Genomic DNA, 25,742 nt, shown 5'->3' on the forward strand with positions numbered 1-25,742 from the left:
TAGAACTGTCACCTGGAATACCTTCTGTGTAGTCTTTCTGGCTTGGGGCCTGGGTTCCTAGCATAGACATCCCCAACAGCCAGGCTGAAGCTGTTTTGCCTGTTAGAACTCAGCCTTGAAAAGTATCACTTAATATCACTTCCATTGAAGCTATAGACCCACACAGATCCAAAGGGAGGAAATGTAGACCCCACCTCATGATAAGGATCACTGACATCACGTTGCAAGAAGAGAATGTGGGATGGTGCTGCCCTCCTTACAATACAGCCTGCCACAGCACCTATGGATGTGCCAACAACCTGTCATAGGAAGACAATCCAGGACAGTCAAATTCCCCTTCAACTGAATATAATTTACGAATAATTTAGAGAATAAAATATTAGCCGCTGGAGATTACAGGACATAACAGAGAAAGAGAAAGAACATGATGGAACATACATTCACTAAAGTTATGGAGTGCTAGACACTAGGAGTAAGAACCAGAGTCCTGTTCATTTTTATGTGTATCCTCAACAGAGCACAGTACAAACACATAGTAGGTGTTCATACGAGTCACATGAAGACATGCATGGATGGGAAGAGAAGACCCACAAGGAGGGATGAGTTTGGAGGGGAAAGATGAGATTCTGTTAGAAATAAGTTGAGTTTAAGAATCTAACCATAACTCCTCACTGAAATGTCTAACAAGCAGTTGGGGAAGCGGGTCTGTGGCTCGGAAGAGAGAGCAATTTAGGGAGAGAGCTTAGACCAAGGTGAAGCTTTGGTTGAATGAGACTGTTAAAGGAGGAGCATGTAGAGGAAGACCAATGACTAAAGCTCAAGCAAAATACTGAGTGGTTAATGCAATAGGCTTTAAATCTGAGTCAGCTTTAATGTTTGTAATACATGCATCACCACTTTTTAACTGTGTATTTTCTTAGGTTTGGCCACTTAATGTCTCTGTTCCTCAGCATCCTACTGTACCTCTGTTATAATAATGCAAGCTACTGACAGGGATGTGGATTGAGTGGTATAATGCCTACAAAGTGCCTGGACTAAAACATAGTTCGGCAATCAATGTATATTAGTTATCATAACTATTGTCAGGTTTTTCGTCGTGTTTAGGATTAAGCAGAGGAAGAGCCAGAGAGTAACACCGGGCATGAAGGCTTTCTGAAACCTTGTGTAATAGTCCTAATGAATAGCTGTGGTTACATTTATTACTGAGTTGCCAAACATCAAAGAGTTGCTGACTGTTAATAAAGAGGGGGTGACAGGGTGAGTCATATTCTCTATACCAATATTTCACAAAGTCTGTGTTCTGAGTGTGCTATAGTAATATGAGTTGTGTTAAGAAAAAGAAGTATGCTCTATTCGCAAATAAACTGGTGAAATGCTGAGTTAAACAAAATTAAATAGACTTTCCTTAAATGCATATGGCAATACTAGCCATGGCTTGCTAAGAAGGATATATAGACAGCATCATTTTCTCAATTTATAGGATTTCATAGGTACCATTCTGCTAAACCAATGTGTAGAAAACAACTTCTCAATGCCAGTCAAGGAAAAATCTCTTGATAAATTTAAAAATACATATTAATGGATCCACCTCCACAGATTCCGATTAGACAGTCTAGAATGGGGTTAAGGAATTTGTATTTTTTTAAAACTCTCTGGTGTCACCTTCCCTCCAGGCAGCTCAGAAGAGGAACTGACCCTTCCCATAATCACCATCTCTTTTTTTTTCCCAACCTATTCTGAGAAAAATGGCTCCCATAAAGAAAGGTAGCAAAAAAAAGGAGGGTGGTATTCTGCCACCAAAGAGATGACTGCTGCTGCTGCTGAGTCGCTTCAATTGTGTCCAACTCTGTGCGACCCCAGAGACGGCAGCCCACCAGGCTCCCCCGTCCCTGGGATTCTCCAGGCAAGAACACTGGACTGGGTTGCCATTTCCTTCTCCAATGCATGAAAGTGAAAAGTGAAAGTAAAGTCGTGTCTGACTCTTAGCGACCCCATGGATTGCAGCCCACCAGGCTCCTCCGTCCATGGGATTTTCCAGGCAAGAGTACTGGAGTGGGGTGCCATTGCCTTCTCCGAAAGAGACGACTAGAAAATAGAAAATCAGCATTCATAAACATTGCATTAAGTCAGCTTTAAGAAGCATGGATCTCAGGTACTCAAGGAAATCTAGAATTTGCTTTTTTTAAAAAAAAGAAAGCTATTTGAGCTGAAGGAATAAGAAGCATCCAATAATATATCTAAGTTACCCAGAAAACATGAGGACAAGGATTCATCAAGCAAGCATAACATGGCAGTTACCTGTACACGTGTTCTGCTTTCAAAAACCTTCTGATAGTCAACAGTCAAAATGGATGAAAGCTAATGATTTGGTTATCATAAAAATATAACTAGACAAAAGTATTTGCAAGCTCTACAAAGAAATTCAAACTAACTCCTATGGAATTAGTGGTAATCTAATAGAATTCCAAGAATTCTCAACAGAACTTTGAGGTGGTTAGATTAGATATTTTCTTAACTCGGAATTCATATCTAACACAATAGGGATAGTTGTGTTTTCTGTATGCCTGTTTAAAATTCAGTCTAGGAACTAGCTTCCTAACTGTGATTTACTTGAAGATAAAAACAGACCTGAGAATATGCTGATCTCAGAGATGTAGTGCTCAGTCTAACTTAAGAGAGATTAAGACCATTTGGAAACAAGGATTTTTCTTGTGAGCATTCTAACTCGGAAGAATTCAGCAAAGAGTAAATGGTTTAATATATTTTTATTTTTATAGTCTGCTTTAAAACTTTTATAGTAGTAAAAATAAAAGGCATCTCTTTACCCACTCAAGCAATTATTCATTTTATATGTCTGGCAGGATGGCATTTGTTTGTGATATATTTCTGTCTTTTCCATCACCCCTGGTGCAGAGGGGTAGGAGTGAGAATTAATTAGCCTGTGAGAGGCCACCCATGCTGCACTCTTCCAGACTAAGAAAAGACTAAAGAGACATGACCATTACATGCAACACATGATCCTTAAATAGAGCCTATAAAGAATATTATTGGGACAATTGATTATACTTGGAGTCTGTGAGTTCAGTGTCCATAAGGGTCAATGATAATGTCCTGATTTTGATCCTTATGTTGTGGTTATCTGGAGAATGTCTGATTCAGGAGAGAAGGATACCACATTCAAAACTTATCCCCAAATGGTTCCAGAAAGAATGTTTTTGTGCTAGTCTTGCAGTTTTTCTACAATTATTCTGAAATTATTTCTGAAATTATCTCTGAAATTTTTTTAAAATTGACATTATCTTTAGCATTTAAAAAAAGAGTACATTCATTTTATTGTTTTTGTTAACTTATCATTGATGTTCTCAGGTTCTCTAGGTAAACTACCAAATTACCTGAAAATAGTTTTACTTTTCCAATTCCTGTACTTCTTACTGTTTTCTCTCTTTAAATTCTACTGGCTAATTTCTCCAGGACTATGTCCAACAGTAATAGATACAGTGGATGCTCCTGACTCATTTCTAATCTTACTAGAAATTCCCCTAATATTACCACATTAAGCACAATTGTGGCATTAGGAAATATGCTTCATTTCCTATTTTCTTGAGTGTTTTTATCAGGAAATATCTTTTGAAAACTTTTCTTCTTTATCTTAAAAATAATCATGTGATTATTACTTTTACATGTTCATAATGTCATGTTCATAGTAATAATGAAGTCACTCAGTCGTGTCCGACTCTTTGCTACCCCATGGACTGTAGCCCACCAGGCTCCTCAGTCCACGGGACTTTCCAGGCAAGAGTACTGGAGTGGGTTGCCATTTCCTTCTCCAGGGGATCTTCCCAACCCAGGGATCAAACCTGGGTCTCCCGCATTGTAGACAGACGTTTTACTGTCTAAGCTACCAGGGAAGCCCTAGATTTCCTAATACTGAGTTATTCTTGTATTCCAGAAATGAATCCCTCTTGGTCATGGTACATAATCTTAGTGTTTTTGAATGTTTAATCTAGTATTTTTACATTGATAAAGCATCAATATCAGTTTAGTCGCTCAGCTGTGTCTGACTGTTTGCAACCTCATGGACTGCAGCATGCCAGGCTTCCCTGCCCATCACCAACTCCCGGAGCTTGCTCAAATTCATGTCCATTGAGTCAGTGATGCCATCCAACCATCTTGTCCTCTGTCTAATAAAGCAGGATTGCTTGTAAATATATTTTCATGTTAGAATCATGTTCCTCTACACTGTTTTTAGAACAACCTCCATGAAATGAGGTTTGATGATAACAGAAAGGATGTGGAAGGTGGCGTCATAGAGAGATGGAGAGACCTGGCCCTAGAGTCACACAGACCCTTGGAAGGTTTCTGGTCGCTTCCCTCACTGACTGAGTGACCTTGGAGAAATGATTCCTTTTCTTCTACCTGCTATTTCCTCATCTGTCCATTAGGAGGACCTCCCACAGTGGCTTGTGTGAGGCCTAAAGGATGTCTGTGAAGGCCCTAATGCAAACACGTAGATACAGAGAACAGAGTAATGGTTACCAGAGGGGAATGGGGTCAACTCTATGATGACAGATGAAAGCTAGACTTTTGGTGGTGAGCATGCTGCAGTGTACACAGAAGTCAGAATATAATGTGGTATGCATGAAACTTACATAATGTTATAAACCAGTGTTATTTCAGTGAAAAAGAGAAAGACTAGTACGATGTCTGCCACAGTGTAAGCCCACATAAACATTGGGATATTTTATTTTATTGGGGAAGGAAATGGCAACCCACTTGAGCATTCTTGCCTGCAGAACTCCATGGACAGAGCAACCTGGCAGGCTACAGTCCATAGGGTAGCAAAGAGTCAGATGCAACTGAGTGACTTTCACATACATACACACACACACACACACACATTTTATGGTAAAATGTCTTCTACTGCTTCATATATATATATATAGTCTCCTTTATATTTTGTCTCCTCTTTTATAGTCATCCCATTCCAGACTAGAGGTTTGGATGTAAAGGGACTGTGCAAAGAATGGAAAAGGAAGATAAAACTTCTTGAACCCTTACTGGTTGCTAGGTCTATCTGCAGTTCATTGGTGAGGAAAAACCTGAGGGAACCAGCTTAAAAGGGGGTAGGTGTGGTCATTATCTAAGAGTTAAGATTAGCATTTGTTCTTCTCAACCATAACCTCTCCAAGCAGAAGAGAAAGGGCAGATGTGTTATCTCTACACTTTTAGTCAGTGTTCTGAACTTGGAGAAATCACTCCATACAGAGAGGCCAGTGACTGTGCTTCTAGGACTACTGAGTGTGGAGGAGGTAAGGAGAGTGCGTCTCTTTATTAACATTGTAGAGATGACAGTGGACACAAAATTGTGGGAGTGAAGTGGGGGAAAAGTTTGACTTAAAGACATTGACATTTAGCTGAACCTATGAAGTTGAAGGAGAAGGCAATGGCAACCCACTTCAGTACTCTTGCCTGGAAAATCCCATGGATGGAAGAGCCTGGTAGGCTGCAGTCCATGGGGTTGCTAAGAGTCAGACACGATTGAGCGACTTCACTTTCACTTTCCACTTTCATGCATTGGAGAAGGAAATGGCAACCCACTCCAGTGTTCTTGCCTGGAGAATCCCATGGACGGAGAAGCCTGGTAGGCTGCAGTCCGTGGGGTCGCACAGAGTCGGACACGACTGAAGCGACTCAGCAACAACAACAAATGAAGTTGAAGCTAAATAGAAAAGCAAAACTTGGGAAGACAGCATGGCACAGGTGTTAAGAAACAGACTCTAGACTGACACAGACCTGGGCTGCATTTTGTCTCGTCTCTTGCTGTTGACCTCCACATGTTTTCTGAGCTTTAATTGTATAGCCTGTAGAATGAGGGGGAAAGATCTGATATATATGTGTTTGTGGTGAAAATTAAAGGAAATGATACAGGAAAATCACCAAGCACAGTGCCTGGCATGTGAATCCTTATGATAATTGCTGTTATTATTATCTGGTCTTCAGCAGTGTTCTTCAGTCTTGCCTCTGTCAATAATTTTCTCCTCAGATCTCGTTTCTTTTTTATTTAAAAAGCTTACTGAGATATAATCCCCATAATCATACAATTCATCCATTTAAGTTGTAGAATTCGGTAAAATACTTTCATAAAGTTGCCCACAATCTAATTTTAGAACGTTTTCATCAATCCCCCCAAAATCCCCTGCTCATTAGCAATCACTCCTTACCCCTCCTTCACTCCTCACAACCAGCTCTAGGCAACCACCAATCTACTTTGCACCTCTACAGCCTTGCATATTCTGGACATTTCCTATAAATGGAATCATACAGTATGTGATACTTAGCAAGTGGCTTTTTTCAATTAGTATAGTGTATACAAGTTTCATCCATGTTGGAGCATGTGTCATTACTTCATTCCTTTGTACTGTACTGTGTGCTCAGTCGTGTCTGACTCTTTGTGACCCCATGGACTGAAGCCCACCAGGCTCCCCTGCCCATGGAATTTTCCAGGCAAGCATACTGGAGTGGATTGCCATTTCTTTCTCCATCATTCCTTTATAGGGACAAATAATATTTCTTTGTACGGATAAACCACAGTTGTATTTATCCATTCACTAGCTGAAGGACAATTGAGTTGTTTCTACTTTTTGGCTATTATGAATAGTGATGCTACAAATATTTGAAGGACATCTGAGCTGTTTCTACCTTTTGACTATTCTGAACAGTGATGATAGGAACATTTGTATTCAAGTTATGTGTGAACATGTTTTCATTTCTTTGGGGTATATGCTGACGAGTGGCATTGCTGGGTCTTATTGCAGCTCTGTTTTTAACCTTTTGAAGAACTGAGGGACTGTTTTCCAAAGTGGCTTTGTACATACCCACAGGCACCTTATCCTTTCCAACATGTGTTAGTATCTGTCTTTCTCATTACAGCCATCCCAATGGGTGTGAAGTGGTATCAAGTTGTGGGATTGATGCGCTTTTCCCTAATAATTAATAATGCTCAGCATCTTTTCATATGTTTATTGGCCATGTGTTTATCTTCTTTGGAAAGATGTCTATTCAGATCTTATGACCATGTTGAATTTTAAGGTTTTATTTTTTTATTCTAGATACAAGTCGCTTGTTAGATACATGATTCGTATACATTTTCTCCCATTCTGTGGTTTGTCTTCTTTCTTGGTATTATTTGTAGCCCAAAAGTTTTTCAAGCATCTTTCTAATGTAACTTATGGAAGTTTGTATTTCAGCATTTAACTTCTACAAAAATATTCCTGTTGGTAGACTTTCAGTGGAAGAGTTAGCATAGTATTTCATTGACTAGAGTGAGGCCCTCCGTATCTAAAAATCCTGTCCTTTTAACTCTTTCTGCCACACAGCTTTTGAACTACGTGGGTATCTATCCTTATCATGTTTCCTTTATCCATTCTCTTGAAATGAAGAATATATCTCTTTGTCAAGGCCAACCCTCCAACTATAAGATGATCTCATCCCCCTTCTCTTCTCCAGGAACCTGCTCCATCATTTAATCTCCTGCCTCCTAGATCTTTACAATTTCCCTGTCTATTTTCCCTCAGCCTATGAACCAGCTTAGCTTTCTTTCTCCCATTTTAAGGAAAAGCAAAACTTTTTACGATCTGCATCCTCTAAATATACATCTCCAGCTATGGCCATTATCTCTATCCTATACTTCACTTGAATGATCTACAGATATACCCCAATTCAACATGTCTGAAACTGAATTTCCCTTCTCACTCCATACCTTACAGTTATTGTGAAAATCAAGCAAGAAATATTATGCAAAACAAATGGGAGCTCTAACATGATGGGGGGACCACACCATCTACTGAGGCAACCCTGAGTTCTGCAGAGAAAACTGGACAATGAGAGCTGTGGGAACCCTGTCATAAACTCAGGAGCTCTGTGGGGAGCTCTTAAGAACAAGGGCATTGGTTTCCTTTTCTATAATATGAGATTTTGTGGAAATTAAAAGATATAATAAAGACAAAGTAACTAACAGGATGATGGCTGGTAACTAATAAGCATGGGATGAAAAATTGAAAATAAGCAATAATAAGTGGCAAGTAGAAACTATGCTGAAAGACTGTGTCTCTTGGTCTAAACATTGCACATCACTTGTTCACCAGCATCCTTTTTTTTTTTTTAAATCTGTCATTATTCTAGCCATATGTATGCTTCTGTTGGTGTTGGTTAGTGGTGATGGTGTTTAGGTTTTGTCATTCTGAAGGATAGTCAGCAGAGTGAATATAGGATGATGCAGGATATCTGCTTTTCAATTTCAACAGCTGTTAGTGTTCCCCAGATGTTAGCTCTGCTGACCTTCAGTTTTCAGAGGTTGCCTCAGCTTCCAGCTTCCTGCTTATGGTACCTTTCTTTTTTTGCTGTGCACAGGCTGGCATTGATCCTAGTTTATCCTTGGAGACTCAGCAGAAGATCCTGATGGAGGAGGATAATACCCAGAGAAAGGACACCAAGGAAGAGGGAGTTGGTGACAGACAGCCTGTGGGTGAGAACTCTTTTGATATGCATTTCATCCTCAGGGGTTTTCAGTAAATAATGGGTACCTACTCTCTGTCATGCTTACTGGGAACGACCTGGTTTTTCCCAGCATAAACTCAGGAGTCCAGCAAATACCAGACAGATAGCCTGAGGCTATAAACCCTCCCCTGGAACTCTGATCATGTGCTTATTTACTCCACTGAAGATTGCTGAGGTTTTGTTTGGAACAGATGCGGAGTGATAGGCAGGCCAAAGCAGCTGGTGTGAAGAGGTCATTTCCAGTGACTCATCAGTCATTCAAAAATCAAAACACAAACAAAAAGGGGTGGGATGGGATGTAGAGAGAAAGACATGAAGTTTTAAGTATTCCAGAAGAGAGGCTGATCCTGATGTCCCCTTCTGAGGGGCGATGAGGCTCCAACTCAGCTACTCTGACTCACAGGGCACGTGGTGCTTGTTGGAATCTCTGTAATGCATTTCCTGGCATTCAACAAAATAAGTAGGTTCATAAAATGTGTATTTTCCTCATTATTTTTCTATTATGTGTCAGATGACCAAGTTACCAGGGGACAGGGGAGGGGGTGCTCAGGGATGTGCTAGGGACCTGTTTAGTTGGCCTCAACAGGACTAAATGGACATCTCTGCATGGCAAAGTTCTCCTCTGTTAAGGGACGGGGATTTCAAGCTAGATTTAATTTTTCATTTACTTATTGTGCTGTGTTCTAAAAACAAGAATTAAACTAGAAAGCTTCTGGAATAGTGAAGGTTCTCCAGAGAAACAGAACCAACAGGAGATGTGTATGTGTATAGAAAAACAGACATAGAGAGAGCAGGGAGAGAGAGAGGAGAAGCTGAGAGAAAAAGAGGGAAATTTTTAAGACTTGTCTCACACAACGGGGGCTGGCAGGGCTGAAATCCTCAGGGTAGGCCTGAGGGCTGGAAATTCAGACAAGAGCTGATGTTGTAGTCTTGAGTCCGGGTTCTGGTGGACAGGCTGGAAACTGACATAGTGTTTCTATGTTATGGTCTTGAGAATTTCTCCTTTTTGAGGATTCTCTTTGGGAACCCTCTGTCTAGATGCGCTTAAGGTCTCAAGGTATCACTGACACGATGGACATGAATTTGAGCAGGCTCCAGGAGTTGGTGATGGACAGGGAAGCCTGGCATACTGAAGTCCATGGGGTCGCAAGGAGTCGGACACAACTGAGTGACTGAACTGAAGGTCTCAACTATTGGAGAAGGCCCAGTCATGTTTTGAAGGGTAATTTGCTTTACTCTAAGTCTGCTGATTTAAGTGCCAATCATACCTAAAAACACCTTCACAGTGACATCTAACCTGATGTTTGACCAAACATTGGGCACCATAGCCTGGCTATATAAAATTATCCATCACAATCCTCTTACTTGAGGGAGTTTTATGACTTGAATAGAGATAGACAATGAAACAGAAAACCTGTAATCCAATAACATGAAGTACCCCAACCTCCAACCACGACCAGGGATGGAGTTGGGAAAAGCTTTCTGGAACTCATGATTCCTGCACTGATTTTTGCTGGTTATGAGGAAAGAGGTGAACAAATATGAAATGTGATTAACTGCAAGTCATTTATTATGATTAAAACATCCCCTCCTTTCAGAGAGAGGGCAGAGGAAACAGTGAGATACTATGTAGGAAAATAGCCTAAAGTAACCAGATGACTTACTTTTTTTAAGTGCGAAAGCAGTGATTCTGGATTTATTTTATCTGCACATCTTGGAGGAGTCCGTGAAGAATTCTTAATCACTGAAGTGATGACATTAGATTTTCAGTATTCAAGACCAATTTATGTAATTATTAAACAAATAATTTATGGTGTATGGGGGAGGCATTGGGTGTATAATGATGAACAATGTAGAAGGTCCCTGACTTCACAAAGTTTAGAATTATAGGGGTGGGGGAGGTGAGGGAATGGGGAGGGGGGAGACACATAAAATAAGTACAAATTCTGATTAGTGCCATTGAGAGTAGAGGCTTGATTTAGAAGCTTATCATTCCAATGTCTGCCTACTCCTGTCATCCTCGCCATCACACCCGTCATAAGGGCAAGCTTCGAAAGATGAGCAATCCCTCAGCAGCTGCCCTATACGTCATCCCCACCTTCCTCGTACTGAAGGTGGGGACAGTTCAAATGGAAAACAAGGGACCTATATTTCCAGTAGGATCAAAGCATTCAACTATTTACAAGTCACAGGGAATTTAACATGGATGCTAATAACCAACAGGAGAGAAAACTTTCTTTTGGGCACTAATTACCCGTGAATTATTCATTAGAAGTAATGTTGCCTTCCACCCACACAGTACTTTCAAAATTTGTAAAGAATTTCCCACCTGGATTGTCACTTTGATTAACTCAGGAGCCAGGCAGGATGAGGGCCAAAACTAGCTTGTGAGACAAGAAATCATTAAACCACATCAGGGCTTGTCTTGACAACAATGTCTATCAATATTCAACAGACTAGAAGAATGAAGATCATGTAGGTGATTGCCCTCCACTAGCACTCAGTTGTTGGGGTCCTCAGACCTCACCAGGGCTTCTTGGAGAGGAAGCAGAGAGAGAGCCACAGAAAGTTCTGCACGCAGGTGTGGGAGAAAGGGAGGAAACACACTCTTAGTCATATCCAGATCTGCCTTCTTGACTAGCCAATCCATTTCAGTACCTGTAACTTTTCTCCTGTGAGTTCTTGGGTTGATAAACCTTTTATAAAGCCAACTTTTAATATTAACATTGAAGGTGTAGTGGTGTCTCTATCTCCCTATGTTAAAGTTCTGGAGATTCTTATGTCAATCTTATAAATACAATGCTTATACCATGGAGATCCACCTCTTGAATGATAAGAGAAGGATGTTCTGAATAGAATTTCATTTTGTTCCCGTCTTCAGGAACCAGTAAATGAATTTTGATCATCTTGTTTAGGCATATTTGTAACTCAGAGAACTGCCTGGTTCTTATGAAGAGCAAGACATTCAAATGAATCTAAAAGAACTGTACCAGTCATATGCATCACTCTCTATATCTCAGAGATAAATGCTTCAAACAACCATTTAGAATTTTTTGAGTACTCATTCTAAATATCTAGTCAGAGATGAATGGTACGTAATAATGTTTTACAAGCTCTCTTAACAACTGTCCTGGGAGGAATTACCCCCATAATGTGAAACATCTTAAAAGGTCAAGCAAGTAGTCCTAGGCTCCTGGTGACACAACTGGTTCCTTGGAATATTAAGCCACTGAATTTCCAGTTCAATCCCTGAACACAATAGCCAAACGTTACCTGTTCCACATGTACTTCTGTGAGAACTCAGAATCTGTAACCAAGGAGTCATCCTAAGATTTAAAAAATGATGGCAGTCAGGAGAAGGCAGGGAGACTCAGGATCTTAACTGGGCCCTTAGTAAATATTCAATTGAGCAAACTTTTCTTGGATTGATAACCTTGTTTGACATGTTAGGACACAGAACCTGGACCACTTTATTGGTCTTTAAATTCTGTGGCTGGAGCTTGTGTTTCTCTTTCATCCTACTGCTATATAATCACTTACTACTGCTGCTGGCTCTTCCTGTATTTATCAGGCAAGGAGGAGCCAGTATAAGTTTAGGAGAAAGGAAATGATGTAATTAAAATGGTATTAGACATAAAATCTAAAATTCAAGGTCCCATCTCTTCCCTCTCCTCAAACCTCCCCCCAGATCCCCAGATCTTATCTCCCAAGCCTCCTGCCATGTACTGTGGGTTCAGGCAAGCTGCATTACTCACCGCTTCCCTAACCTGCTTTGGCTTTACTGCCCAGCAGCTGTGTGCCTGCTGTCTCCTCTGCCGGAAGACTGTTCTTTCAATACGAAGGCCACACACGTTGTCTTCCCTGATAGACTCCTTCTCTGAACTCATTTGTATCATTTTCTCTAAATTTTTGCATTTTATGATCACATTACAGTTATATGCCAGGCAGTAAATTCCTATATATAGACACACAACAAATGTCTTATCTCCATTTCCCACCCATCTAGGCATATTGTGTGGAACAAGAGTAGTGTGTATGCTGTCTCTTCAGTCATGTTTGACTTTTCGCGACCCTATAGATTGTAGATTGCCAAGCTCCTCTGTCTGTGGGATTCTCCAGACAAGAATACTAGAGTGGGTTGACATGCCCTTTTGGGGATCTTCCTGACCAAGGGATTGAATCTGTGTCCCTTGTCTTCTACATCTGCAGGGGGTTCTTTACTACTAGCACCACCTGGGAAGTCCGGAACAGAGCAGACACTTGGTAAATTTTCCCTTGTGTTTAACAAACCTCATGTTCTGAATCTTCTGCTCTGAGCTATCAGAAGTCTCTAGTGCGATGAAGTCTTTATATATCTGGCACATCAAACACTTATCCCTGAGAAATATGACTCCAAAATAAATAAATATAGGAGATGGTGAAGGACAGGGAGGCCTGGCATGCTGCAGTCCATGGGATCACAAAGAGTTGGACACGACTGGGAGACTGAACAATAACAACAACAACAATATTAAATACACTATATTACATTATATTATATTATATTATGGGGGAATTTGAATTCAAAGTATGAGATTGTTGGAGGGTTGATAAAGGTCAGATGAAAGAAAAATTAAAGAGGAGGAACAGAGAAAAGAAAATGACTTCCCAGCATGCCAGCAGTATCAAGGATTACCACTGATGCAGCACTGTTTTGTTTTTTTTTTTCTGTGATGAGCAGATAACCTACAAAGAAACTCTTCATTTTAAGTCTGCCATGCAGGAAAAGTAGACCAATTTAAGTTCCTCAAATGATTAGAAAAGTAAACCAGATAAACACAGCTAGGATAGAGTAATCTAAAGGGGACACAGACCCACACAGTCCCAGCATCCTTTTCCTGTCTGATTCCAATACAAAGTGACAGAAAAAATCGGAGGCAGGACATAAAGAAACATTTTTATGCAGAAATTAATCAGATGCTTCAAATGTATTTAAATAATTATCATAATTGGTCAATCTTATAATAGCTTGAACACAAAGCAGCACATGGGAGTACATTTCCACTTTAACTTTGGTTAATTTTCTGCTGTTAATTTGAAGAGTTGATGTATTATTTTTACTTAATATATTTGAATATCCATATATATTAGAGTGTAGAGTAAAATCCAAGTATCCAATAAGGTCATTGGAATATGAATACATTAAACACATGAAAAAGAGTAGGAGGCAAAAATCTTTGATACAATAACTTAACAACTTAATTTATAGTAGTACAACTATATTACATTATGCATTATGATATGTGTGTGTGTGCTTAGTCATTAAATCATCTTTGACTCTTTGCAACCCCATGGATTGTAGCCCACCAGGCTCTTCTGCCCATGGAATTTTCCAGGCAAGAATACTGGAGCAGGTTGCCATTTCCTACTCCAGAGGATCTTCCCAACCCAGGGATTGAACCCTTGTCTCTTGGGTCTCCTGCATCGGCAGGCAGATTCTTTACCACTGAGCCACCTGGAAAGTCCGTTCATTATAATATAATACATCAAACTGTACTACTAAATATTAAAAATTGTAATTTATAATAGTACAATAATTTAATAGTAAATGTGACACTGTGCTTCTTACAACCAGGATACAAAGCAAAACACTGGTTTGTATAGTTTTCCTTAACAATGACTGCAAATCTAATGTGAAAATAGATGAAGATAACTTTTCTAAGAAATGAAAGTACATAGCTTTTTTGAGAGAAAATTTATCCTAATACTAAATTCTAAAAGGAATTTATGAACTCAACTTCAATAAGACAGTACAGAATGATGGCTGATGTCACTGACAAAGGAGAAGGGCAAATGTGGTTGGAAACTATTCTTTTGATGAGGACATTCTGCTAAGTGAAATAAACCAGGCACAGAAAGAGAAAAATCTTCACGACCTCACTTAATGTGGAACCTAAAAACGTGGATTACATAGAAGCTGAGTGTGGAAAGGTGGTTACCAGGGGAAAAGAGATGAGGGAAATGGGTGATGTTCATCAAAAGGTACAAAGTTGTTAAATGATAAATAAGTATGATGATCTAATGTAATAGCATGATACCTTGTTAAATATAGGGCATTTGGTGAGATCAGATTTACACTGTTCTCATTTACATACAAAAGTTAAATTAACTATGTGAGAAGGTGTGTTAATTAGCTTGACTATAGCAATCATTTCACTACATGTATGTCCATAAAATATGCCTGTTGTCCACCTTAAATATATACTATTTTCATTTAAAAAGAATAATAATAATATAAAGAAACCACTTTTGAGTAATCTCTGTGCTTTCTGCTGTACAAGGAATGATAGCTACATTATCACATTAATTCATAAACATATGAGTTGGGTGTTATTTATCCCATTTTTTCAGAAAACAAACTTGTTTCTCAATGAAGGTAAATAACACACTCCAATTATCTGACTGGTAAAGGGGCTGAGTCAGGGATTAAACCCAGATCTTCATGATTCCAAAATCAATGATCATTCCACTGCACTCTGCAAATAAAACCTTGATTCTTTACATAGGCATAATATTAAAGATAATTTCACTTCAAACAGTTGCTCCACTGGCCAAATCATGGCCAAGTTGGTAGCTTCAAAGATTTGTTGGGCTATGCAGAAGGAAAAACAGTATAGATTCAGGACATGAGCTAATCAAGTCCAACCAGTCTATGCTAATGAAAACTAACTGCAAATGAAATAATCCATAAATAATTAATTACATCTCTGTATGCCACACTTCACCTTTGAAAAGTACCATCAGATACTATTAACCACTACAGATCCTAGAGAAGGGAAAGGGAAGGAAGTGCTCCTGTTTACAACACAATATCCCTGGTGGACAATAGGGAATGGCAGACAAGAGGAGGTGTGTCTGGGTTTATGATTAAATAGGGGACTTTGTTTTAAAGAACCCAGGAAATGGAAAAAGTAGAAGGAAAGAGCTCATATCTTTTTTTTTCTATTTTTAAAAATATCATCATAACTAAAAAATTCTGATAAGAACAATTATTACAATTATAATATGCTAAATTTTGAGTGCCTCCTATACATTTTAAGATGTTGGAGTCTGCATTTCACATTTCATTAACTCTTGTACCTTGCTGATATCTTCTGGCTATATTGAAGGCTGCCTGCATGAGGGCAAAAGTAGAAAGAAGTCAAGGATAAAATCAAGACATGATGGTAGATTAGGGTGCTAGTAACAGTGGGGTGTGTGTGTGTGTGTGTGTTAGTTGCTCAGTCATGGAGGTAGTAAGTAATTGAATTTTGGATTTATTTTGAAAGTAGAGATGATTTTTTTTTTCTCCTGATGGATTGGATTCGAAAGGTGATAGAAATAGAAAAGTCAAGGATGACACCCAGATTTTGGGCCTGATGTGAGGAAGATTTCAATTCAGACAGAGTGGTTGGGGGACAGAGGAAAGAATTTCAGAATTTCAGAGTCAAGAATGTTAGGTGGGAGAAGCCTAGTAGGCATCTAAGTGGGCAGTAGCCTGGAGTTCAGGGGGGATGTTCAGGTTGGAGGTAAAATTTGGGAGTCATCACCACACACGTAATCTATAGTGCCAGGATACAAGATGAGATAACCCAGGGAGTGAGTGTAAATAGACAAGAGGTCCAAAGTCTGAATTCTGGGGACTCTGGACACTGGGAGAAGAGAAGGGACCAGCAAGGGAGACTGAGAAAGAACCAACAGTGGAGTTAGGAGGAAAAAAAAGATGAAGAAGTTGTGGAAGTCCAAATAAAGTTTACAGGGGGAAACATGTGTGCAACTGTTAATTTCTGCTGATAGTTCAAATGAGATAAGACCTGAGAAAGCATCCAATTTAGGAGCCTGATCTTGATAGAAAGAGTTCTACCGGACATAGTAGAAGCAAAAGCCTGATTGGAATAAATGGGAAGAAAAAACTTGGAGGTGGCTTTTCTTTAGCTGTGGCTGAGAAGGGGAAAAAAGGGAGGGTAAGTGGCAGGAGGAGGAAGTGGATTCAAGAGTTTTTTGTTTTTAAGATGGGAGCAAGAACATGTTTTTATAGGGATGGGATGATCTAATAGGGGAAAACTGCTGGGCCATTTAAGTGTCCTATTGGTTTTTTTATGTTTCTGTGGGAGAAAGAGCCAGGGCAGGGAAAAATAATGCCTATAGAACACCAAGGAGCTCAGAGGTGACCTCTCCTGTAAATTAGAAGTCAGACTTTACTTGCAAAAATGAAAAGTGCGTTATAAATAAGCTATTTGTTGAGTGCCTGAGTGCCACTCACGGCGTCAGGAACTTTGTATACATTATCCAGAAGCTTCTTAACCATCCTACAATGTCAGTTATCATTGTTACTATATTGTATATCAGTGTTCCCCAACCTTTTTGGCACCAGGGACCAGTTTGAAAATTGTTTGCAATTTTTTCAAACAAAATTGTTTCATGGAAGACAATTTTTCCACAGATGGGGAGGGGAGAGGATGGTTTCCGGATGATTTAAGGGCATTACATTTATTGTGCACTTCATATTTCTATTATTATTACATCAGCTCCACCTCAGATCATCAGGCATTAGATCCTGGGTGTTAGGGGACCCCTGGTGTACATGACATTGTTGCTAGGAGTTGAAACAACTTGCCCAATCAAAGCAATACTGACCAGAAATGAGTTTGCACTTTATTGCGCTCTTTCTTGCTATTGTGAGCTTCTCCAGGACTGATGACCTTTCTCATTGTAAGCCAAAGAATCACCCAGAACTTGCCAGAGGTTCACAGGCCCCCTTGGAGAGATGGACTAAGGACGCCCTAAGTCCAATTGGTCACCTTCCGCGAACGCACTCTCCATTCATATCAGCATTGTTTTCATTGGTTGCAGCAACTGAGAAAAACACGCTGGAAAATGTAGAAACTTTGGAGAGAAAGAACCGAAAGGAAATCAGCACAGTTAGTTTAAAATCCTCAGCTGAGTCGGTGCCCCAACAGCTTTGCAGAACTGCTTTTCTGACGCATCAGGTACCTGCCCGCGGGCGAACTGTCGGGAGGAGGCGCGGTCACCTGGAGTTTCCCAGTAGAAACTTCCCCGCTGCGTGAGGAGATCTTAGCTGGAGGACGTGCACCCTCCCGCCCCTCTTCCAGCTCCTTAGGAAAGCCTGCCACACAGTCTCCACCGCGGCTTTACACGCGGCTCCTCGAAGCTGGCGCCCTCCGATGGGGCCAGACCCCTCCCGCAGCAGTAAAAGCCCTGACTGCCAATTGCCAGGCACCTTCGTCCACTTCACTGCTCCGAGACCCTAGGTGCCCGCCGCGGCGCGCTCGAAGGGGGCCGGGGTGCGGGACTGAGTGGCGCGGAGCCCACCACCGCGGCCCGAGGGGGACTGCACCCAGCGGCTGGGTGCCCGCAGCGCGCTTCCTCTCTCGAGCCGCGGACACTGGGCCGCGCCGACCCGCCAGGTGAGGAGGGGGCGGCGGCCGGCGGGCTGGAGGGGGCCTCGCCGGCTTCTAGCCTTCCAGCGGGTCCCCGGGGGCGCTGCCTCCCCCGCCGCCGAGTTGGTCGCCGCCCATTTGCGCGGCCGAGGGTTGGGGGCGGAGAGGAGGCAGTGGCCGCCCGGGCCAGGAGGGGCGCGCTGACTGCGCTCGGCGAGTCCAGAGTGGCCGGACCGCTGCGGCTGGGGCGGCGGCGGCGGCTGGGCCCGGGGGTCGGGGCCGGAGGGAGGGTGGGAGGGAGGCGGGGGCCAAGCGCCGGCGGCGGGGCCGGTGGAGAGCGGCAGCTCGGAGGGAAGATGAGACGGTGAGTAGGTGCCGGAGACGCAGAGTTTCTTGCTTCTCTTGCAAGCTGCAGGGACAAAAGCCCAGGCTGGGCTGCGCAGCTTTGAACCCCAAGAATGGGTGGACTTCGGTAGAGAGGATCCTCGGGAGGGAGTGAGGAGGTGGAAGAGCGGCTCACAGAGCGATCGTAGGGAACGGGCGGGATTTGGGGAGATCCAAGGCAACTTTGGCAGAGACGTCTGGATACTCCCGGAGAGAGGGATCGCGATAGAGTTGCTTTGTCGCCGGGGGCGGAGAAAAGAGAAGGTCCGCTGCTGGATGGTGTGGTCGAGCAATTCAGAAAAGACCCCCTCCCCCAAATATCTAGCTAGCTGTCCTTCTGGTTCACTTTATTTCGAAACTGGGGTTCGCGAGTTTAAACCGTCTAGAGTCTTAATGCCTGTTTGGCCGTGGTTTCCCCCCAAATGTATGGTATGGTGGCCTCCGCACCCCTAGAGATAGCGCCTGGAAGTAGGGAATGCTTTGAACCCGTTTCACCCGAGCCCGGCACCGCCAAGGCGCAGCTGAAATGTTTGCTGGTGTACTGAATAACTTAGCTTCAACAGTCATCTCTTAACTAAAGCGCCGAGGACCTGGCTAACTCCCGCCACCGCCAGGAAATTAAAAGGCTGACAGGCTGTCCCTTCCAAAGTTGGGGCTTCCTGTTTGAAAGCGCTTCAGAAGTCGAACCTGCTACCCATCTACCTTTCTCACGTACAAGCAGGAACTGCGCCCGCTGGCTTTTTGTTGGTCCGCTTGCCCGCGGCTGGAAGTCCTCTCGCCTGCCCTGCTGTCTTCCCTAGAACGCTTCCTTCTCCTGCTCTCAAGTTGCTCTCAAGAATTCTAGAATGCATGGCTAGTCACAGCCAGACGCAGCTGGGAGTGGAACGAAGAGAAGAGGCATAAAAATGTGGCTTGCTTTTAGGGTAAATATATGTCAGTCACATTTCCCTGCATTATATGAATGTGTTAATTACAGATATTAATTTTCAAGTATTGGACTTGTAACTTTTAGCTTCGTAGTTTGGCTTAACAAGCCCTTGGATTTGTCTCCAGGATTCTAACATCTGAATTCAGCTGGGTGAGGTCTAAATGAAGTTCACAATTTCAGAGGGTTAGTTAAACTTTTGCCCTGGGAGCACTTGAATTCTTCGTTCCTGGTAGGATAGCAACAGAGTAGTCTGATTTGGGATAAATCAATCTTTAGAGTTGCCCACTGTTTTAACAGAATGGCTATATCCCTGGTACCATTGCCCTCAATTGTGTAAATATTTGTTTGAATAAAGAGCTAAGGTTCTCTGAAAAGTAACAGTTGTGTCTATTCATGATTCCCTTTTCATTTCCTGGACTTAGGTTATTAAAAGATTTTTTAAAAATTGTTTTTGTCTTACATATACGCTGTGGAAATTTAAACATATGTCCTTGAGAAACTCGGTAAAGTCCCTGAAAGTTCACAACTGGGATTTCCTTTAAAAGTGAGGGGGAGTCGAGGTTTTGCTTAGTTGAGTACTGTAGCCTTCACCTCCTGAGACCCAGAGGTTTGCAAATCCCAGCCTTTCACAAATGGAAAATTGAGATGTTTGGCTAGCAGTCATCATTTCAGTCAGTTTGCAGCCTTCAATCTGTTTCATGCTGCTGCCAGCTGCTGTCCTTTTGGGCTGAGGACTGGATTCAAGGGGTGGCCTCTTGGATCCCCATTTGAAGTGAGGGAGGAAAAGACACTTGGGAAATTGGTCTGAGAGCTGGCTACCTCCTGCCTCCTTTCTTAAAGACCCCTGTACCAAAGCTGGAACTGTTTAACAGTCTTTTCAGAAATATTTTATTTACTGGCTTTTGTGCAAGAAAGGGAAGAAAAAGCTGAAGTGATTAAACCCACCACTCGATTTTGCTGTTTCCTCCAAACCCTGTTTTGAGGTCTGTGCTGTATGCAAGGGTTGACTGTGGAGTGCACTAGAAGAGTTACTGTGAAAAGCATGAATGCTTTTGAACACTTTGAAAGAGCAGTTGTGGTTATGACTTTGCATGCTAATTCTCAACCCTTAGTAGGAAGGTGGTTGGTTCTATGAATAACTTGGAAAGACAGTGCTTTTGTACATCTTCCAAGTGGAATACATGTGCTTTATAAATCTGACTATCTGTTAAGCCTTGATGCATGTATTAAATGTGTAAATGTCATCTATTTGAAACAAAAATACTTTCAAATGATGTGCTTTATTATAAAGCTCTGGTATATACAACAGCAGCAGTTCTAAATGGAGGCGTTGGAGTGAGAGGGGTGTTTGCTCCCCAGGGGTTATTGACCAATGACTGGAGACATTTTTGGTTGTCTCAACTGGGGTTTGGGGACAACCCCAATGGCCAACTTTGACTGGCCTCTAGTGGGTAGAGGCCTCAGATGCTGGGTAATATCCTATAATGTCCAGGACACACAAACAATAAATTATTGAGCCCCAAACTCTTCATTAGGCGAGTACCTTGAGGGCATATGTTAACAAGGTTAAGGATCTTAATCTAATTTGGGTCTTCAAGAAACTGTGTTCTTGCTCAACCCAAAGAGACCTTTGTGTCTGCAGTAGATTCTTTTGACCTTGGCATTAGGAGTCTTAATATACCATAGATGTGAAGGAACTTGTGTTCACGGAGTTCGAGCTGGCTTAAAATGACAGAATTTGGAAGTGTTACAGTGTCAAGGAGACTCAGAGGTCACTGGACTCAACGTTTTTGTTTTATAGACACAAAAACTGAGATGCCCCCAAATAGTGACTGATAAAGTCTCAAATGTATTAGTGACAGATGTTAGTTTTTGGTGCAACCCAGGATTAGAGAATTTAGAAACTGATATTCAGGCAAATGAAAGTTTTTAAAAAACTGACAACCCTTTGTGAGAATTTAGAAGTACCATTGTCTATAAGGAAATACACTGTTTGATGGGGGAAGGGTACTGTTAGCCATGGTGACTGTGGAGCATATGCTTGGGTGTGTCAGCCCCAAGATGGGCATAATTCTATTGTGCAGCCCGTGACACTCCATGTCTGTGGCCTGCACCGTCCTTCCCATGGCCAAGTGGGCAACAGATGGCTCCACAGCTCATAGCAGATGTTGCTTTTGAATCCAGGTACAAAACAGAACATTTGAGATTTTTTTTTCTCTCTCTGCCTTTTGGGTTAAGAGTAGAGGGCCTGAATGGATAGGGTTGTTTTGGACAGAAGGGATAATGAGAGAGGCTTCCTGAATACAGTGTTAAAAAATGATACCTGATGTTTTAGGAAACGAGCATGAAGTGGTGGGGGAAACTCATAAGCTGATGAGTGGATATCTAAGATAAATGTGATGTTCGTGTAGAACTTGGGTTAGGAATCCGAAGACAGTTCAAGCATGGCACTTCTCTGGGGAAATAGGGCAAAATAATAATGAGGGTAAAAGGAATCTCAGAAATCCTCTTATTTAAATTCACTTGGTTTGCTAGAACCTACAAACCAGACCTCCTCTTTCATTGTTGCTTTCTTGTACACTCCTGGTCTCTACTGTTCCTTCTGTTTACTTAATGGGGAAAAAATTGATAGTAACATAAAGTTTTTGTTCACTTCCTGGGAGAGTTTCAAAGGCATGGTCTTTGTAAATGGTTCTGCTTACAGACAGGAGTTATCTCAGTGAGCTTTTGGTGATCAGAAAAGCTGTGCACATATGGCAGCTCTTGCATTTACATGGCTATGATTACCCATTAGGCCTGTAATTATGGGTTTCAGTTCTGTGTGCTGAGTGGTCCTGCCAGGGTAGTTATACGCCTCAAATCTGGGAGGTTCTGGCAATATAGGAGAATTCTTTAGTGTGCCTTTCCTGGAAGAGCTCTGAACCTCACTGCGTTAAGTTCTTATCGTTTCAACAAGTAGCCCATGGGTGTGCCTCAAGGCCAAGTACGTAGTAGTATATTTAGAAATGATTCAGAAGTGATGACTTTTTCAAGAGGTCTGCTCTCTGCAGGTGTTGCAGTAAAGGGGCATAGCATCCTTTTCATGATCATTTTTCATCTAGTCATTCTTGTTACTTATTTTTCAGGTGATGGGACAGAAGATGAATGTGTATTTTTGTTTATAATTTCAACTGGAAATATTTATTGGCATTTGATTAATATGATTTCTTGTCTTTTGAAAGTGAGTAAAACCAAAAAGGGTAGCTCAGGTTTTCACACCCCTTCAAAATAAGTAAGGCAGAACTTGTCTCTGCCACCCAGGAATTCGAATTCTTCTGGAGTTAATTTGCACAGTTATTTTCATGATATTTAGGAATGTTTCTTAGATGTTGATGAAAAGCTTTGTGCTGTATCTGCTTTAAAGGCAAGGTTGTTATTTATAGCAGCTAATGGTCCATAGGACAAACCCAAGTATAAAAATCATTTTGTTGAGATTCAGTGGAAAGGCTAGGGACTGGAGACGCTTTCCATACAAAGAAACAGATAAATAAGACATAGAGCAACAGGCTAAGTTATAGGGAGACTTGTTGAGAGGTTTTTTTTTTTTAACAGAAGATACTTGTTTTGCTTAGTGTGAGTGGGTTGATTTATTAGAATATCTGTTTTTCCTTACTTTGCAAATTAAGGGGAAGGAAAAGTTAGTTCATTCCAATATTTAATAATTGTTACCTCAAGTGGGGTCAGCTTTTTCTAAGACTTGCTGCCAAATCTAGAGTTGAGTGGAAATCAGTGTTGATTATCTTAGAGTATTTTGTTTGCAAGCAGCATATGATCAATCCAGATGGCGATATACTTGTGGAATTAGCATATGGAATGGGAAAAAAGCTAAAAGTTAAAAGATTTCTCCTAGATTTGTTTCTTGATCACTAAATTGCTGAAACAAAGGGAGGTAAAAGCAAAGGAAAGCCGACTTCTGCATTCTTTTGCCCAGTTCAAATGTAGCCTGAGTTGTGCTTTGTAGCCAAGCGATAGTCAGAGGGGGCTTGGGAAGTGAGGTCTGGCTGCCACACTGCTTACGTCATTGCAGAAGTAGGTTTTCAAAAAACAGCTTAAGATTTAGTAAGGAAATTGCAAACCATGGGAATGTAGACAAAATGTTTCGTATATATCATGCTGAATCAAATTCCCATATCATATTACACTAACATGGCTCTGACCTTTTGTTCTCACTATGTGATGCTGAAATAATTTACCATGCCCTTGGAAGGTCATGGGCAACACTGCCAGTGCAGTCTTTTCCCAGTTAGGTAGCTGCCACCTTATCACCGAAACGTGTTTGTGTTCTGCGGTCATTTCCATTTCCTGCATTGTATAAATGGCACTCCTGTGTTATTTAACCTGTGCCTGTGGGAACCTAGAAGGTTGGAACAGAAAAACATCTAGTTCACCCTCACCATTTTAAATATGGGGAAACCTCTGCTAAAACAAGGTGAAGACAAGCCAAGTGACTTGCTCTGGCTCTTTCTTCTCTTGGTTATTTTGGCAGAACCAGGACTAGGGATGAGTCTCCTGACTTGTGTTTCTGGCAGCCCATCCAGTATTCTTTGCACTAGATTGGCCACTACAATAAAAAGACATCCTAATGTAGTAACCATTTCCTTAATTAGGTCTTTTGGGCAGATGTAAAAAACAGCATTGATTGAATTTAGTGTAGTCAGTTGTTTATTGACCTTTGCTAGTTCAAGTCCTTTTTTCCTTTTCCTTCCATTGAAATAAATGGTTAAAAAGTAGGTAATAGGAAAGGAAAAAATTAAGTGTCTGTACCACCCACTTTGCATAATCCACAGTTAAGTAATGAAGAGATGATTTCATTATTGTTTTGCTTACTTTATAGTATTTTTAGCCTAACCACTCCATTTTTTTAGGTAAAGGAGAAAACATTATAACCATGGGTGATGTGGTCAACTTGGGTTTGTTCCATCCTTCCTGAGCCTGCTTGGTGGTGGTTTAGTCACTAAGTTGTGTCTGACTCTTGCGACCCCATAGACTGTAGTCCACCAGGCTTCTTTGTCCATAGGAGTTCCTGACTATTTCCAGGTCATAAATATTGGGTAAGGGAGTGAGGAGCCTAGGGTGTTTGGGTTTGGTGAATGTTACTTTGGAAAAATAGACGCTGACTTTTAAAAGAATTTATTTTGATTGCTGGTGTGGACTGGGACAGGATGGTGTAGAGATCAGAGTTTGATCCCACAGACTCTCAGCTTCCAATTCCAGCCTAGAGAGGTGGTTTCAGGGTCAAGAGAGAACATCTTTATCTCCATATGATCCCAGGGTCAATAATTTTTCTTGGATAAAATTGGCTTTAAAGAACGCTTTTTCCTCTAGTGCCCCTTTGCCTCAGCAAGTAAGACGTGCAGAATGTCTGTTCACTAACATTCCAGGAAGTACGTGCTCAGTTGTGTCTGACTCTACAGCCCCATGGACAGTAACCCGCCAGATTCCTCTGTCTGTGGGATTTCTCCAGGCAAGAATATTGGAGTGGGTTGCCATGCCCTCCTCCAGGGGATCTTCCCGACCCAGGGATCAAAACCCCGTCTTCCGCAGCTCCTGCATTGCAGGCAGATTCTTTACCACTTTGCCACCTGGGAAACCTAGACATTCAAGACCTCCAACTTAGTTATTCTGGGACTCTGCTTCTTGGCTTTGTCTTCACTATGGTGGTCACATGATGTGGGAGGATTCTTCAGAGGCTACAATCAGAATCACCTAAACCAGGGGATGAATTATGCTGATGATGAGGAGTAAAAAACATCTGGAAACATTTACTTTATTTGGGAAAATTTTAGAAGCCTTTTTCTTCAACTGAAGCTATCTTAGGATTCTATAAAGAACCCTGAAAATATGGGTTTTTAATTTCCAACCCAAAGAACTCTCCCACTTTCAGAGAAGCCATCACATAATTTAAGAATTTATAAAGTGTGTGTGTGTTTGTTTTAATGTTTTTGAGGCTGAAAGTCTTCAAGATATCACAGGTATGGCAGTTTTTGTGTTTCTATTTTAACTTTCTGAAGGGATGGATTTTATTTGAATACACATGGTAATGAAATTTAGATACCACTACCTACCATTCATTATCTTGCAAGTATTCTAAATATAGTGATCTAATACTTGTAATTTAGACAGTGCATTTCCTTTTAAATTTCTTCAAGTTAATTTTTAAAAATAAGCTTTTAGGAGCTTAATTCAACATGATAGAGGGTTAGTATTTCGTGCTCTTTAAAAAATCAGCCAGGAGCCACTGGTATAAACACATCCCTCTTTGTAAAGTGAGCCACTATAATTTTTAAGTCAGTATATATTCGTATATTTTTATTCATATTTTATTTTTAGAATGCATGCATCTTGTACTTTTTAAATATTTTGTTATGGAAAATTGTAAATGTACATAAAAATTAGAAGAATAATACAGTGAAATC

General features: G+C 41.2%; 1 protein-coding gene across 3 annotated transcripts in view; it reads left to right on the forward strand.

The window, feature by feature from the left end:
- The first annotated feature begins 5,183 nt into the window (after window positions 1-5,183).
- Window positions 5,184-25,742, forward strand: part of PHLDB2 (pleckstrin homology like domain family B member 2) — a 128,027-nt gene continuing 107,468 nt past the window's right edge. Inside the window, exons 1-2 of one of the 3 annotated variants that reach the window (XM_055568135.1) lie at window positions 5,184-5,309; window positions 8,410-8,524. In XM_055568135.1, the coding sequence (XP_055424110.1) occupies window positions 8,458-8,524 (67 nt within the window). In that variant the 5' untranslated portion in view covers window positions 5,184-5,309; window positions 8,410-8,457. Of the gene's footprint in view, window positions 5,310-8,409; window positions 8,525-17,579; window positions 18,003-18,271; window positions 18,340-25,742 lie in introns of those variants that run through there. The other 2 variants (XM_055568137.1, XM_055568136.1) reach the window with 2 other exon arrangements.

The sequence above is a fragment of the Bubalus kerabau genome, chromosome 2 (genome assembly GCF_029407905.1).
Source record: "Bubalus kerabau isolate K-KA32 ecotype Philippines breed swamp buffalo chromosome 2, PCC_UOA_SB_1v2, whole genome shotgun sequence".
Lineage (NCBI taxonomy): Eukaryota > Metazoa > Chordata > Mammalia > Artiodactyla > Bovidae > Bubalus > Bubalus kerabau.